Source organism: Salmo salar, chromosome ssa23 (assembly GCF_905237065.1).
Source record: "Salmo salar chromosome ssa23, Ssal_v3.1, whole genome shotgun sequence".
Taxonomy (NCBI): domain Eukaryota; kingdom Metazoa; phylum Chordata; class Actinopteri; order Salmoniformes; family Salmonidae; genus Salmo; species Salmo salar.
The window spans coordinates 40,420,936-40,437,710 of record NC_059464.1 but is presented as its reverse complement, the minus strand read 5'-3'; the positions used below and the strand labels follow the sequence as shown (position 1 = coordinate 40,437,710).

At 46.1% G+C, this 16,775-nt stretch overlaps 1 protein-coding gene across 1 annotated transcript in view; it reads left to right on the top strand.

Moving 5' to 3' along the window:
- LOC106584636 (tripartite motif-containing protein 16) overlaps positions 1–5,805 on the top strand; it is a 43,470-nt gene extending 37,665 nt beyond the window's left edge. Inside the window, exons 4-6 of the mRNA XM_045706001.1 lie at positions 4,488–4,647; positions 4,770–4,829; positions 5,065–5,805. Of these exons, the coding sequence (XP_045561957.1) occupies positions 4,488–4,647; positions 4,770–4,829; positions 5,065–5,588 (744 nt within the window). The 3' untranslated portion in view covers positions 5,589–5,805. The remainder of the gene's footprint in view (positions 1–4,487; positions 4,648–4,769; positions 4,830–5,064) is intronic.
- The last annotated feature ends 10,970 nt before the right edge of the window (positions 5,806–16,775 follow it).

Sequence of the window (16,775 nt, the reverse complement as noted above, 5' to 3'; positions counted from 1 at the left end):
CTCTCTTTTCTGTCCCTCTCTCTCTCTTTCTGTCCCTCTCTCTCTCTCTCTGTCCCTCTCTCTCTCTCTCTGTCCCTCTCTCTCTCTCTCTGTCTCTCTCTCTTTCTGTCCCTCTCTCTCTTTCTGTCCCTCTCTCTCTCTTTCTGTCCCTCTCTCTCTCTTTCTGTCCCTCTCTCTCTCTTTCTGTCCCTCTCTCTCTCTTTCTGTCCCTCTCTCTCTCTCTCTGTCCCTCTCTCGGTCTCTCTCTCTCTGTCCCTCTCTCTCTCTCTCTGTCCCTCTCTCTCTGTCTCTCTCTCTCTCTGTCCCTCTCTCTCTCTCTGTCCCTCTCTCTGTCCCCCTCTCTCTCTCTTTCTGTCCCTCTCTCTCTCTTTCTGTCCCTCTCTCTCTCTTTCTGTCCCTCTCTTTCTCTTTCTGTCCCTCTCTTTCTCTTTCTGTCCCTCTCTCTCTCTCTCTGTCCCTCTCTCTCTGTCCCTCTCTCTCTGTCCCTCTCTCTCTCTCTCTCTCTGTCTCTCCCTCTCTCTCTCTGTCTCTCCCTCTCTCTCTCTGTGTCTCTCCCTCTCTCTCCCTCTCTCTCTCTCTTTTCCTCTCTCTCGCTGTCTCTCTCTGTGTGTCTCTCTCTCTGTGTCTGTGTGTCTCTCTCTGTGTCTGTGTGTGTGTGTCTCTCTCTGTACTCTGTGTGTCTCTGTCCCTCTCTCTCTCTCTGTCCCCCCTCTCTCTGTGTCCCCCTCTCTCTCTGTGTCCCCCTCTCTCTCTGTGTCCCCCTCTCTCTCTGTGTCCCCCTCTCTCTCTCTGTCCCCCTCTCTCGCTCTGTCCCCCCCTCTCTCTCTCTGTCCCCCTCTCGCTCTCTCTCTGTCCCTCTCGCTCTCTCTCTGTCCCTCTCTGTGTCTCTGTCCCTCTCTCTCTCTCTGTGTCTCTGTCCCTCTCTCTCTCTGTGTCTCTGTCTCTCTCCCTCTCTCTCTGTGTGTCTCTCCCTCTCTCTCTGTGTGTCTCTCTCTGTCTCTCCCTCTCTCTCTCTGTGTCTCTCCCTCTCTCTCTCTCTCTGTGTTTCTCTCTGTGTCTCTCCCTCTCTCTCTCTCTCTCTCCTTCTCTCCCTCTGTGTCTGTGTGTCTCTCTCTGTCCCCCTCTCTCTCTCTGTCCCTCTCTCTCTCTCTCTCTGTGTCTCTCTCTGTGGCCCTCTCCCTCTCTCTCTGTGTCTGTGTGTCTCTCTCTGTCCCTGTCACTGTCCCTCTCTCTCTGTGTCTCTCCCTCTCTCTCTCTGTCCCTGTCTCTTTTCCTCTCTCTCTCTGTCCCTGTCTCTTTTCCTCTCTCTCTCTGTCTCTCTCTGTGTCCCTCTTTCTCTGTACTCTGTGTGTCTTTCTCTGTACTCTGTGTGTCTTTCTCTGTACTCTGTGTGTCTCTCTCTGTACTATGTGTGTCTCTCTCTGTACTATGTGTGTCTCTCTCTCACTGTCCCTCTCTCTCTCACTGTCCCTCTCTCTCTCACTGTCCCTCTCTCTCTCTCACTGTCCCTCTCTGTGTCTCTGTCTCTCTCTCTCTGTTTCTCTCTCTGTGTCTCTCCCTCTCTCTCTCTGTCCCTCTGTGTATTTGTGTCTCTCTCTGTAGTGTCTCTCTCTCTGTCCCTGTCACTGTCCCTCTCTCTCTCTGTCCCTCTCTCTCTCTCTGTCCCTCTCTATCTCTGTCCCTCTCTCTCTCACTGTCCCTCTCTCTCTCACTGTCCCTCTCTCTCACTGTCCCTCTCTCTCTCTCTCTCTGTCCCTCTCTCTGTGTCTCTGTGTCTCTCTCTCTGTACTCTGTGTGTCTCTCTCTCACTGTCCCTCTCTCTCTCACTGTCCCTCTCTCTCTCACTGTCCCTCTCTCTCTCTCACTGTCCCTCTCTGTGTCTCTGTCTCTCTCTCTCTGTCCCTCTCTCTGTGTCTCTCCCTCTCTCTCTCTGTCCCTCTGTGTATTTGTGTCTCTCTCTGTAGTGTCTCTCTCTCTGTCCCTGTCACTGTCCCTCTCTCTCTCTGTCCCTCTCTCTCTCTCTGTCCCTCTCTATCTCTGTCCCTCTCTCTCTCACTGTCCCTCTCTCTCTCACTGTCCCTCTCTCTCACTGTCCCTCTCTCTCTCTCTCTGTCCCTCTCTCTGTGTCTCTGTGTCTCTCTCTCTGTACTCTGTGTGTCTCTCTCTGTCCCTCTCTCTCTCACTGTCCCTCTCTCTCTCTCTGTCCCTCTCTCTCTCTCTGTCCCTCTCTCTCTCTCTGTCCCTCTCTCTCTCTCTGTCCCTCTCTCTCTCTCTGTCCCTCTCTCTCTCACTGTCCCTCTCTCTCTCTCACTGTCCCTCTCTCTCTCTCACTGTCCCTCTGTCTCTCTCTGTCCCTCTCTCTGTCCCTCTGTCCCTCTCTCTGTCTCTCCCTCTCTCTCTCTGTCTCTTTTCCACTCTCTCGCTGTCTCTCTCTCTGTGTCTGTGTGTCTCTCTCTGTCCCTCTCTCTCTCTGTCCCTCTCTCTCTCTGTCCCTCTCTCTCTCTCTGTCCCCCTCTCTCTCTGTCCCTCTCTCTCTCTCTGTCCCCCTCTCTCTCTCTCTCTCTGTCTCGCTCTCTCTCTGTCCCTCTCGCTCTCTCTCTGACCCTCTCTGTGTCTCTGTCCCTCTCTCTCTCTCTCTGTGTCTCTGTCCCTCTCTCTCTCTGTGTCTCTGTCTCTCTCCCTCTCTCTCTGTGTGTCTCTCCCTCTCTCTCTGTGTGTCTCTCTCTGTGTCTCTCCCTCTCTCTCTCTCTCTCCTTCTCTCCCTCTGTGTCTGTGTGTCTCTTTCTGTCCCTCTCTCTGTCCCTCTCTCTCTCTCTCTCTCTGTCCCTCTCTCTCTCTCTCTCTGTGTCTCTCTCTGTGTGTCTCTCTCTCTGTGTCTGTGTGTCTCTCTCTGTCCCTGTCTCTTTTCCTCTCTCTCTCTCTCTCTCTGTGTGTCTCTCTCTCTGTGTCTGTGTGTCTCTCTCTGTACTCTGTGTGTCTCTGTCCTTCTCTCTCTCTGTCTCTCTCTCTCTCTCTCTCTCTCTCTGTGTCTCTCTCTGTGTCTCTCCCTCTCTCTCTGTCCCTCTCTCTCTGTGTCTCTCCCTCTCTCTCTCTGTCCCTGTCTCTTTTCCTCTCTCTCTCTGTCTCTCTCTGTGTCCCTCTCTCTCTGTACTCTGTGTCTCTCTCTGTACTATGTGTGTCTCTCTCTGTCCCTGTCTCTGTCCCTGTCTCTCTCACTGTCCCTCTCTCTCTCACTGTCCCTCTCTCTCTCACTGTCCCTCTCTCTCTCGCACTGTCCCTCTCTCTCTCACTGTCCCTCTCTGTGTCTCTGTCCCTCTCTGTGTCTCTGTGTCTCTGTCTCTCTCTCTCTGTCTCTCTCTCTGTGTCTCTCCCTCTCTCTCTCTGTCCCTCTGTGTCTTTGTGTCTCTCTCTGTAGTGTGTCTCTCTCTCTGTCCCTGTCACTGTCCCTCTCTCTCTGTCCCTCTCTCTCACTGTCCCTCTCTCTCTCTGTCTCTCTCTCTCTGTCCCTCTCTCTGTGTCTCTGTGTCTCTCTCTCTGTACTCTGTGTGTCTCTCTCTGTCCCTCTCTCTCACTGTCCCTCTCTCTCACTGTCCCTCTCTCTCTCTCTCTGTCCCTCTCTCTCTCTCTGTCCCTCTCTCTCTCACTGTCCCTCTCTCTCTCTCTGTCCCTCTCTCTCTCTGTCCCTCTCTCTCTCTCTGTCCCTCTGTCTCTCTCTGTCCCTCTCTCTGTCCCTCTGTCCCTCTCTCTGTCCCTCTGTCCCTCTCTCTCTGTCCCTCTGTCTCTCTCTCTGTCCCTCTGTCTCTCTCTCTGTCCCTCTGTCTCTGTCCCTCTCTCTCTGTCTCCCCCTCTCTTTCTCTGTACTCTGTGTGTCACTGTCCCTCTCTCTCTCTCTCTCTGTCCCTCTCTCTCTCACTGTCCCTCTCTCTCTCTGTCCCTCTGTCTCTCTATGTCCCTCTCTCTGTACTCTGTGTGTCTCTCTCTCTCTGTCCCTCTCTCTCACTGTCCCTCTCTCTCACTGTCCCTCTCTCTCTCACTGTCCCCCTCTCTCTCTCTCTCTCTCTCTCTGTCCCTCTCTCTCTCTGTCCCTCTCTCTCTCTGTCCCTCTCTCTCTCTCTCTCTGTCCCTCTCTCTCTCACTGTCCCTCTGTCTCTATCTGTCCCTCTGTCTCTCTATGTCCCTCTCTTTCTCTGTCCCTCTCTCTCTCTCTGTCCCTCTCTGTCCCTCTCTCTCTGTCCCTCTGTCTCTCTCTCTGTCTGTCCCTCTCTCTGTCCCTCTCTCTGTCCCTCTCTCTGTCCCTCTCTCTCTCTCTCTGTCCCTCTCCCTCTCTCTCTGTCCCTCTCTCTCTCTCTGTCCCTCTCTCTCTCTGTCCCTCTCTCTCTCTCTCTCTCTGTCCCTCTCTCTCTCTCTGTCCCTCCCTCTCTCTGTCCCTCTCTCTCTCTCTCTGTCTCCAGAGTTATCAGTCTCTCTCTCTCTCTCTCTCTCTCCAGAGTTATCAGTCTCTCTCCAGTATCAGTGTATCTTCAGACTTACCCAGCATCGTTGTCCGTCCTCTTCAGTACTTTGGAGATGTGAGTAAGACTGTGTCTGAACTGAGAGAGAAACTAGAAGACTTCGTTAAAGGAGAATGGACCAAGATCTCCACTACAGGTGTGTTGAAAATAATAACAACATCAACTTTAGACCATTGAAAGTTCCCTACTAGTCATATACATGTGGAATATGGTATGATAACATTCCCTCTCTCTGTCAATGTGTTTGTGTGTCTGTAGTGAATATAGTGGATGTTGTACTGCCTCCAGAGCCCAAGACCAGAGAACAGTTGTTACAATGTGAGTCTCTTTATTGTGAAGTAACTAACAGTCTCTTTTTACTGACACTCCTAACAATCCCTCTAGAAATATATAGCAATAGTAGATCTAATCAAAGACTGATATCTATCTGACTCCTCATATTTCTCTGATTTGATCTCTGCTGTGCTCTAATCAAAGACAGGGTAGATACAGTATCTGACTTAACTTATTGTTCTAACTCCCCTCATTGGTCTCTGCTCTGCTCTTCTCCCAGATTCCTGTCAGCTCACACTGGACCCAAACACAGCACACACACACCTCTCTCTGTCTGAAGGGAACAGAAAGATGACCTATACAGACCAAGTCCAACCATATCCTGGTCATCCAGACAGATTCACAAACAACTTGATGGTTCTGTGTAGAGAGGGTCTGTCTGGACGCTGTTACTGGGAGGTGGAGTGGAGTGGACGGTGGGTTATTATAGCAGTCTCATATAAAGACATCAGCAGAACAGAGACAGATAATGGATTTGGATTGAATAACAAGTCCTGGAGTTTGGAGTGCTATAGTAATGTTTATTGTTTCAGACACAATAATGTTGAGACTAAAGTATCAGGCCCTCAGTCCTCCAGAGTAGGAGTGTACCTGGATCACAAGGCAGGCGCTCTGTCCTTCTACAGTGTCTCTGACACAATGACCCTCCTCCACAGAGTCCAGACCACATTCACTCAGCCCCTCTATCCTGGGTTTTCTGTCGATTATCTTTTCTCTGGTACTGCTGAGCTGGTTAAACTGTAGTAGGGTCCACATAGATACTAGTCATGCTGGTGTATTCTATAGCTGAGCTGGTTAAACTGTAGTAGGGTCCACATAGATACTAGTCATGCTGGTGTAGTCTATAGCTGTGCTGGTTAAACTGTAGTAGGGTCCACATAGATACTAGTCATGCTGGTGTAGTCTATAGCTGAGCTGGTTAAACTGTAGTAGGGTCCACATAGATACTAGTCATGCTGGTGTAGTCTATAGCTGTGCTGGTTAAACTGTAGTAGGGTCCACATAGATACTAGTTATGCTGGTGTAGTCTATAGCTGAGCTGGTTAAACTGTAGTAGGGTCCACATAGATACTAGTCATGCTGGTGTAGTCTATAGCTGAGCTGGTTAAACTGTAGTAGGGTCCACATAGATACTAGTCATGCTGGTGTAGTCTATAGCTGAGCTGGTTAAACTGTAGTAGGGTCCACATAGATACTAGTCATGCTGGTGTAGTCTATAGCTGAGCTGGTTAAACTGTAGTAGGGTCCACATAGATACTAGTCATGCTGGTGTAGTCTATAGCTGAGCTGGTTAAACTGTAGTAGGGTCCACATAGATACTAGTCATGCTGGTGTAGTCTATAGCTGAGCTGGTTAAACTGTAGTAGGGTCCACATAGATACTAGTCATGCTGGTGGTGATGGTCCCCAGATGTGATGATTCATTCTGCTGTTTTTCTTTACAAATGTTTTTTTCTGACTGATTTGATTTTCAGAGATTTCATGCAATAAAATACAATGTTTAAATCTTGAATTTTCTTTTATTTAACCTTTATTTAACTAGGCTAGTCAGTTAAGAACAAATTCTTGCTTACAATAACGGCCTACCCCGGCCAAACCCTCCCCTAACTCGGACAGCGCTGGGCCAATTGTGCGTCGCCCTATGGGACTCCCGATCACAGCCGGTTGTGATACCGCCCGGGACCGAACCAGGGTCTGTAGTGACGCCTTTGACCGCAGCGCCACTCGGGAGGCAATCTCTATGTAGTTTTCCTCGGTGGCTTGGAACAGATAGTAACAACTATATTTCCTGGTTTCCCGGACACAGATTGAGCCTAAAAAGAATGTTCAATGTAGATGTCCAGTAAACCGGCTCTAAATTTGGCATCTTTCATCATCCTGTACTGCTGTCAAGCCGTGTTAAACCTGTCCAGCAGGTGGTGCTATTGACCAAACAACGAAAACAGCAGAGAACGTATGTATTCAAGTGTTCCCTATTTCTGTAGACAGGCTGGACACATCAAGAAGACTGCAGGCAACACTTACCTCTAAACCAGTGGCGGTTGATGCCATTTAAGATGAGGGAGGATACTTTTTTTTTTTTATGAGCATGGCCTTACTTCTATTAGAGATTATTGGATGACTGTCATTCATTATTCCATTCAGCCCGGTCAATGTAACATCGATAGGTTTAGGCTACTAAATCATACTCACATTTTCCCTATACCCATCATGAGGTTAGGGCTCCTGAGGGCTCCCGAGTGGCGCAGCGGTTTAAGCCACTGCCTTTCAGTGCTAGAGGCATCACTACAGACCCTGGTTTGGTTCCAGGCTGTACCTCAACCGGCCGTGATTGGGAATCCCATAGGGCAGTGCATAATTTGCCCAGCGTCGTCTGGGTAGGGTTTGGCCGGAGTAGGCTGTCATTGTAAATAAGAATTTGTTCTTAACTGACTTGTCTAGTTAAAAAAATATACAAGATATATAGAGGTTGCTACAACTTAGCCTATGAATGAAAATGTACAATGAGAAGACAAATTTGAGTAGTAAAGGAAACAGACATTGACACATTCAATACTGCTTTGCACAATCTTGCACACAAGTGTTTCAATTGGACAAATGCAGGTACACTATACTGTATAAAAATGGATTATCCTCAGTTACAACACTCACTACTGAGTTCCTGTGTGGGGAACACTTAACATTACAGCATACAATGACATTCTAGACAATTCTGTGCTTGCAACTTTGTGGCAAAAGTTTGGGTAAAGCCTTTTCCTGTTTCAGCATGATAATGCCCCTGTGCACAAAGCGAGGTCCATACAGAAATGGTTTGTTGAGATCGGTGTGGAGGAACTTGACTGGCCTGCACAGAGCCCTGATCTCAACCCCATCGAACACCTTTGGTATGAATTGGAACGTCGACTGCGAGCCAGGCCTAATCACTCAACATCAGTGCCCAATCTCACTAATGCTCTTGTGGCTGAATGGAAGCAAGTCCCTGCAGCAATGTTCCAACATCTAGTGGAAAGCCTTCACAGAAGAGTGGAGGCTGTTATAGCAGCAAAGGGGGGGACCAACTCCATATTAACACTACACACACACATCTGGGCGCCTTGACTTTCTGTCACATTGACCTCTGCCCTAGCAGAATTAGACAGTCACTGATCCAAAAACGATTATGTTCCGACTACTGCAGCAGTGTAGCTATAGGCTGAAGATACCACACCAGCTAGATTATTTTATTATTTTATTTAACCAGGTAGGCTAGTTGAGAACCAGTTCTCATTTACAACTACAACCTGGCCAAGATAAAGCAAAGCAGTGCGACAAAAACAACACAGAGTTACACATGGAATAAACAAACATACAATCAATAATACAGTAGAACAAAAGAAAACAAAAAGTATATATACAGTATGTCCAAATGAAGTAGGATAAGGGAGGGTGAGGCAATAAATAGGCCATGGTGGCGAAGTAATTACAGTATGGCAAATGAAACACTGGGGTGATAGATGTGCAGAAGATGAGTGTGCAAGTAGCGATACTGGGGTGCAAAGGAGCAAAATAAATAACAATATGGGGATGAGGTAGTTGGATGGGCTGTTTACAGATGGGCTATGTACAGGTGCAGTGATCTGTGAGCTGCTCTGACAGCTGGGGCTTAAAGCTAGTGAGGGAGATATGAGTCTCCAGCTTCAGTGATTTTTGCAGTTCGTTCCAGTCATTGGCAGCAGAGAACTGGAAGGAAAGGCAGCCTAAGGAGGAATTGGCATTGGGGGTGACCAGTGAGATATACCTGCTGGAGCTGAGATAAGGTGGGGCTTTACCTAGCAACGACTTATAGATGACCTAGAGCCAGTGGGTTTGGCGATGGATATGAAGCGAGGGCCAGCCAACGAGAGCATACAGGTCGCAGTGGTGGGTAGTATATGGGGCTTTGGTGACAAAACGGATGACACTGATAGACTGCATCCAATTTGCAATTCTAGGAAGAGAGAACTTTTTTGTAATGTTACCCATAATGGTCCCCGGATGTTTGAGGGAACATTCTATGTATGTTAGAAAAAATCTTCCGAGAACCTAATTAGCATGTTTTGGCATTAGAGTTATTTCCTTAATGCCAAACAAAACGTGGTTTCCATGTTCTCAGAATAAACAACATTAATGGTCTACACACATTTCATGTGATGTTGTAAGAACTGTGTACAGTTGTCTGAGGGTTAACGTCACACTGAACATTTTATTTTCATTGTTTTATTTAACCTTTATTTAACTAGGCAAGTCAGTTAATTAATTAAGAAATTCTTATTTACAGTGACGGCCTACCATACACAGAATATGGTTGCCGGGGGGGGCAACGACAAAACGTGTAGTCCGGGTAGCCATTTGATTAGTTGTTCCGGAGTCTTATGGCTTCGTGGTAAAAGCTGTTGAGAAGTCTTTTGGTCCTAGACTTGGCGCTACGGCACCGCTTGCCATGTGGTAGTAGAGAGAACAGTCTATGACTGGGGTGGCTGGAGTCTGACAATTTTTAGGGCCTTCCTCTGACACCGCCTGGTATAGAGGTCCTGGATGGCAGGCAGCTGAGCCCCAGTGATGTACGGAGCCGTACGCACTACCCTCTGTAGTGCCTTGCGGTCGGAGGCTGAGCAGTTGCCGTAACAGGCAGTGATGCAACCAGTCAGGATGCGCTCAAAATTGCAGCTGTAGAAACTTTTGAGGATCTGAGGACCCATGCCAAATCTTTTTAGTTTCCTGAGGCGGAATAGGCGTTGTCGTGCCCTCTTCATGACTATCTTGGTGTGTTTGGACCATTCTAGTTTGTTGGTGATGTGGACACCAAGGAACTTGAAGCTCTCAACCTGCTCCACAACAGCCCCATCAATGAGAATGGGGGCGTGCTCGGTCCTCCTTTTCCTGTAGTCCACAATCATCTCCTTTGTCTTGATTATGTTGAGGGATAGGTTGTTATTCTGGCACCACCCGGCTCTCTCATCGTTGTCAGTGATCAGGCCTACCACTGTTGTGTCTGCAAACTTAATGATGTTGTTGGAGTCGTGCCTGGCCATGCAGTCGTGGGTGAACAGGGAGTACAGGAGGGGACTGAGCACGCACCCCTGAGGGGCTCCAGTGTTGAGGATCAGCTTGGCAGATTTGTTGCTACCTACCCTCACCACATGGGTGCAGCCAGTCAGGAAGTCCAGGATCCAGTTGCAGAGGGAGGTGTTCAGTCCCAGGATCCTTAGCGATGAGTTTTGAGGGCACTATGGTGTTGAACACTGAGCTGTAGTCAAGGAATAGCATTCTCACGTAGGTGTTCCTTTTGTCCAGGTGAGAAAGGGCAGTGTGGAGTGCAATAGAGATTGCATTATCTGTGGATATGTTTGAGCGGTATGCAAATTGGAATGGGTCTAGAGTTTCTGGGATAATGGTGTTAATGTAAGCCATGACCAGCCTTTCAAAGCACTTCATGGTTACGGACGTGAGTGCTACGGGTCTGTAGTCATTTAGGCAGGTTACCTTAGTGTTCTTGGGCACAGGGACTATGGTGTTCTGCTTGAAACATGTTGGTATTACAAACTCAATCAGGGACATGTTGAAAATGTCAGTGAAGACACCTGCCAGTTGGTCAGCACATGCCAGGAGCACACGTCCTGGTAATCCGTCTGGCCCAGCGGCCTTGTGAATGTTGACCTGTTTAAAGGTCTTACTCACGTTAGCTACAAAGAGCATGATCACACAGTCGTCTAGAACAGCTGATACTCTCATGCATGCCTCAGCGTTGCTTGCCTCGAAGCGAGCATAGAAGTGATTTAGCTTGTCTGGTAGGCTTGTGTCACTGGGCAGCTCGTGGCTGTGCTTCTCTTTGTAGTCTGTAATAGTTTGCAGGCCCTGCGACATTCGACGAGCGTCAGAGCCGGTGTAGTACGATTCAATCATAGTCCTGTTTTGGCGCTTTGCCTGTTTGATGGTTCGTCTGATGGCGTAGCAGTGTTTTTTATAAGCGTCCGGGTTAGAGTTTAGCTTAGTACGGATGTTGCCTGTAATCCATGGTTTCTGGTTGGGGTATGTACGTACAGTCACTGTATGCTGTAATGTTAAGATTTCCTTTCACTGGAACTAAAGGGCCTAGCCCGAACCATGAAAAACAGCCCCAGACTATTATTCCTCCTTCACCAAATTTTACAGTTGGCATTCAGGAAGGTAGCATTCTCCTGGCATCCGCCAAACACAGAATCGTCCGTCGGACTGCCAGACGCTTGGCATTGCACAAAGAGATCTTAGGGCTGTGTGCGGCTGCTCGGCCATGGAAACCCATTTCATAAAGCTCCCGACAAACAGTTCTTGTGCTGACGTTGCTTCCAGAGGCAGTTTGGAACTCGGTAATGAGTTTTGCAACCGAGGACAGCTGATCCCTCACCCAGGATTCCTCACCCTTGAACCATCCTCCTCTACTTTCTATATTGCCTCATTATGCGACACCTTATGCACTACTCTGATTCTAGCCACCTCAACCTGCTTCTCTCGCACCAGAGACTTACGATCCCCAGCCACATGGGCACCCCTACACTTGACACACTCAGCTTTATCCACCAAAACTACACAATCCTCTATCCCATGCCCTCCTGCACACTTCCCACATCTTGGAATCTCCCTCCTACAAACTGCTGCAACATGACCATAAACGTTGCACCTGAAACAGTGAAGTGAATTTAATTTTTTTTTGTATTTTTTTAAATATTTAAAACATACAATATACTTGCAGTGAAGCCGCTCAACAACGCCATCACATTAGTCATCTAACAGACTCCCATCCAGAGCAACACACAGAAGCAACCAGGGTCAACGCCCTGCTCAAGGGCACGTCGACAGATCTCCCAAAACGTCAAAAAACGGGGACCCGAACCATCGATCCATCAGCCACCGGCCCAAGATCCCAACCGCCAGCCCTCTAAGATCTCCCCCACAGTTCCCCAAGAGCTGCCCCTCAACCATTCGAGACCCCCCCACAGCCCCCCCTGAGAAAATAATAAATAAAATGTTGAACAAGAAAAAATCAATTTCCCACCCCCAAGACCCCCCGCCCATCATGCACCAAGACTTTAATGCCCTTCAGTGTCATTAAAACATACTTTTGGTTATGTTTTATTTAGACTTTATTTTTTATACTTTTATCTTTGACCGTCATTCTATCCCCCGCCCAGCAACTCCACTCGCAATTGTCTCCATTTCCACATCCCAACCCTCAGCTTCTCTCAGCCCCTCCCACCTATCTCTGCTGGCCACCCTCTTCAGATTTCTATGCACCATATATCTTTCAACTATGCTGTGATGTTTAACATACAATTTCAATCTATCTAATCAAATATAATCCACAGATTGCGTTTTGAAGATAAATACTTTTACTAATAGTATTGGTATATTAGTAATTGACTGACCCGGGTCTCTCCAGATCTCCCAACAGTACTATTTCTAGGGTACATTTTAGATCATTGTTATGCATTTTCCTGAGACCAGAAACAGGCTACCTGAGGGCAATACCAAAATAAATGGTCTATTGATTCTGTATACTCACAACAAAATCTACAGGGCTTCAATGATTGTATGTCCCAGATATTCAATATTTTGTTGGTGGCAAGAATTCTATATAATAATTTTAGCTGAAAAGCACAAAGTCTTGAATCTTGCGTTGTTTTATATATCAACTCATACACCCTGTACCATGGAATCAGTACATCAAAAATCTCTTCCCAACTATTTTGCAATCTGTATGGCAAAGCTGTCAACATCCTGGTCCTCAAATGAAACTGGTATACTTTCCTATGGCGTCCATCCGTATATACGTCAATGCATCCATCCAGGACTAAAGTCTCCAAACAGATCTAAAAGGCCTCCTCCACCACTCAGACTTTCAAAGAAATTAAAGTTATTTCTGATATTCTGCTGTGCTGTTTGTTACAGAGGCCCCTTTAAAAGATCCATCCTACTGTCTGCTCTGTCTGGATCTACTAAAGGTTCCCTGTGGACACAGCTCCCAGCTAGCACAGTGGATCTGGGCCAATTCCGTCAGAGTCGGGGCACTCGGCCGACGTCATGTGGCCCGAGTCTAGGCCGCCTTTGGCAGTATAACTTTATGGCTAGAATGCGGGATTGAGCTCAGGACGATTCCAGTGTGAGTTATCTGGCCCAAATGTATTACTTGGGGCTCGGGCCGACTGGGGCTACTCTCTGGCAGATGGTTACACAAGCTGCTTTATATAATTAGTATTTCAATATTTATTTTTCCATTGTTTCTCATTGTTTCTGTGATCAAAAAATACAATTAACATTTAAATGAAATTCTTTAAGAGTCCTGTGTAGTATTTTAGTATTTTCATACTTTCTGAAAGGCAATTGATAAGCATTAAAAACTTTGTGGATGGCGTCTCCCGAGTGGCGCAGCGGTCTAAGACACTGCATCGCAGTGCAAACAGATTTGCTACAGATGATGGTTCGAGACCCGTGCCGGCTGCGACCGGGAGACCCATGGGGCGATGCACAATTGTCCGAGTTAGGGGAGGGTTTGGCCGGCCGGGATATCCTTATCCCATCGCTCTGAAGCAACTCCTGTGGCGGGCTAGGCGCATGTACTCTGACACGGTCACCAGGTGTATGGTGTTTCCTCCGACACAAAATATTTTTTTTGTGGATGGATATAATTTGTATGTATTAAACAGTAATATTTAAAATGACTGAATCTGGGATTTTTTTTTATACATTTATTTAAATTTGTATCGGGCCTCTTCTGGGGGGATTCTGGTAAGATGCCGACAAAGTCAGTCATCATATCCATGTAGACTAACAGACAGTACATAACACACTCCCACATCATATCCATGTAGACTAATAGACAGTACATAATACACTCCCACATCATATCCATGTAGACTAATATATCCATGTAGACTAATAGACAGTACATAACACACTCCCACATCATATCCATGTAGACTAACAGACAGTACATAACACACTCCCACATCATATCCATGTAGACTAATAGACAGTACATAATACACTCCCACATCATATCCATGTAGACTAATAGACAGTACATAACACACTCCCACATCATATCCATGTAGACTAATAGACAGTACATAACACACTCCCACATCATATCCATGTAGACTAATAGACAGTACATAACACACTCCCACATCATATCCATGTAGACTAATAGACAGTACATAACACACTCTCACATCATATCCATGTAGACTAATAGACAGTACATAACACACTCCCACATCATATCCATGTAGACTAATAGACAGTACATAACACACTCCCACATCATATCCATGTAGACTAATAGGCAGTACATAATACACTCCCACATCATATCCATGTAGACTAATAGGCAGTACATAATACACTCCCACATCATATCCATGTAGACTAACAGACAGTACATAATACACCCACACATTATACTTGAGTAGGAAGGAACAAAGGTTTAAGTCTATGACCATTTAAACCAGTGGTAATCAAAGTCTAGGTCGCGACCCCTGGTGGGGTAGCGAGAAATTATTGTGGGAAAAATGGGGTCCTTAATGAAAAAGTTTTAATACCACTGATCTGAACTAACTGTCTAAAACTGACTGTTGAATACTACTGATCTAAACTAACCGTCTAAAACTGACTGTTGAATAGTACTGATCTAAACTGACTGTTGAATACCACTGATCTAAACTAACTGTCTAAAACTGAATGTTGAATACCACTGATCTAAACTGACTGTTGAATACCACTAATCTAAACTGACTGTCTAAAACTGACTGTTGAATACTACTGATCTAAACTAACTGTCTAAAACTGAATGTTGAATACTACTGATCTAAACTAACTGTCTAAAACGGAATGTTGAATACTACTGATCTAAACTGACTGTCTAAAACTGACTGTTGAATACCACTGATCTAAACTGACTGTTGAATACCACTGATCTAACTGACTGTTGGATACCACTGATCTAAACTGACTGTTGGATACCACTGATCTAAACTGACTGTTGAATACCACTGATCTAAACTGACTGTTGAATACCACTGATCTAAGCTGACTGTTGGATACCACTGATCTAAACTGACTGTTGGATACCACTGATCTAAACTGACTGTTGAATACCACTGATCTAAACTAACTGTCTAAAACTGACTGTTGAATACCAACGATCTAAACTGACTGTTGAATACCACTGATCTAAACTGACTGTTGGATACCACTGATCTAAACTGACTGTTGGATACCACTGATCTAAACTGACTGTCTAAAACTGACTGTTGAATACCACTGATCTAAACTGACTGTTGGATACCACTGATCTAAACTGACTGTCTAAAACTGACTGTTGAATACCATTGATCTAAACTGATTGTTAAATACCACTGATCTAAACTGACTGTTGAATACTACTGATCTAAACTGACTGTTGAATACCACTGATCTAAACTGACTGTTGAATACCACTGATCTAAACTGACTGTTGGATACCACTGATCTAAACTGACTGTTGAATACCACTGATCTAAACTTACTGTCTAAAACTGACTGTTGAATACCACTGATCTAAACTGACTGTTGAATACCACTGATCTAAACTGACTGTTGGATACCACTGATCTAAACTGACTGTCTAAAACTGACTGTTGAATACCACTGATCTAAACTGATTGTTAAATACCACTGATCTAAACTGACTGTTGAATACTACTGATCTAAACTGACTGTTGAATACCACTGATCTAAACTGACTGTTGGATACTACTGATCTAAACTGACTGTTGAATACCACTGATCTAAACTGACTGTTGGATACCACTGATCTAAACTGACTGTTGAATACCACTGATCTAAACTGACTGTCTAAAACTGACTGTTGAATAGTACTGATCTAAACTGACTGTCTTAAACTGACTGTTGAATACCTCAAATCTAAACTGAGGGTATTAAACTGACTGTTGAATACCACTGATCTAAACAGACTGTCTGAACTGAGTGTTGAATACCACTGATCTAAATTGACTGTGAATTAAGTGAATACACAGTACTGTACGTACAATATATATACAAAAGTATGTGGACACCCCTTCAAATTATTGGATTTTGCTACTTCAGCCACACCCGTTGCTGACAGGTGTATAAAATCAAGCATACAGCCATGCAATCGCCATAGATAAACATTGGCAGGAGAATGACCTTACTAAATAGTTCATTGAGTTTCAACGTGGCACCGTCAGAGGATGCCACCTTTCCAACAAGTCAGTTTGTCAAATTTCTGCCCTGCTAGAGCTGCCCTGGTCAACTGTAAGTGCTGTTATTGTGGAAACGTCTAGGAACAACAACGGCTCAGCCTCGAAGTAGTAGGCCACACAAGCTCACAGAACGGGACTGCCAAGTCCTAAAGCACGTAGCGCGTAGTAATCGTCTGTCCTCGGTTGCAACACTCAGTATCGAGTTCCAAACTGCCTCTAGAAGCAACGTCAGCACAATAACTGTTCATCAGGAGCTTCATGAAATGGGTTTCCATGGCCTAGTAGCTGCACACAAGACTAAGATCACCACGTGCAATGCCAAGCGTCAGCTGGAGTAGCGTAAAACTTGCCACCGTTGGTCTCTGGAGCAGTGGATACACATTCTCTGGAATGATGAATCAAGCTTCACCATTTGGTAGTCCGACAGACGAATCTGGGTTTGGCAGATGCCAGGAGAACGTTACCTGCCCCAATGTATAGTGCCAAGTTTAAAGCTTGGTGGAGGAGGAATAATGGTCTGGGGCTGATTTTCACTGTTAGGGCTAGACCTCTTAGTTCCAGTGAAGGGAAATCTTAACGCTACAGCATACAATGACATTCTAGACGATTCTGTGCTTCTAACTTTGTGGCAACAGTTTGGGGAAGGCCTAATT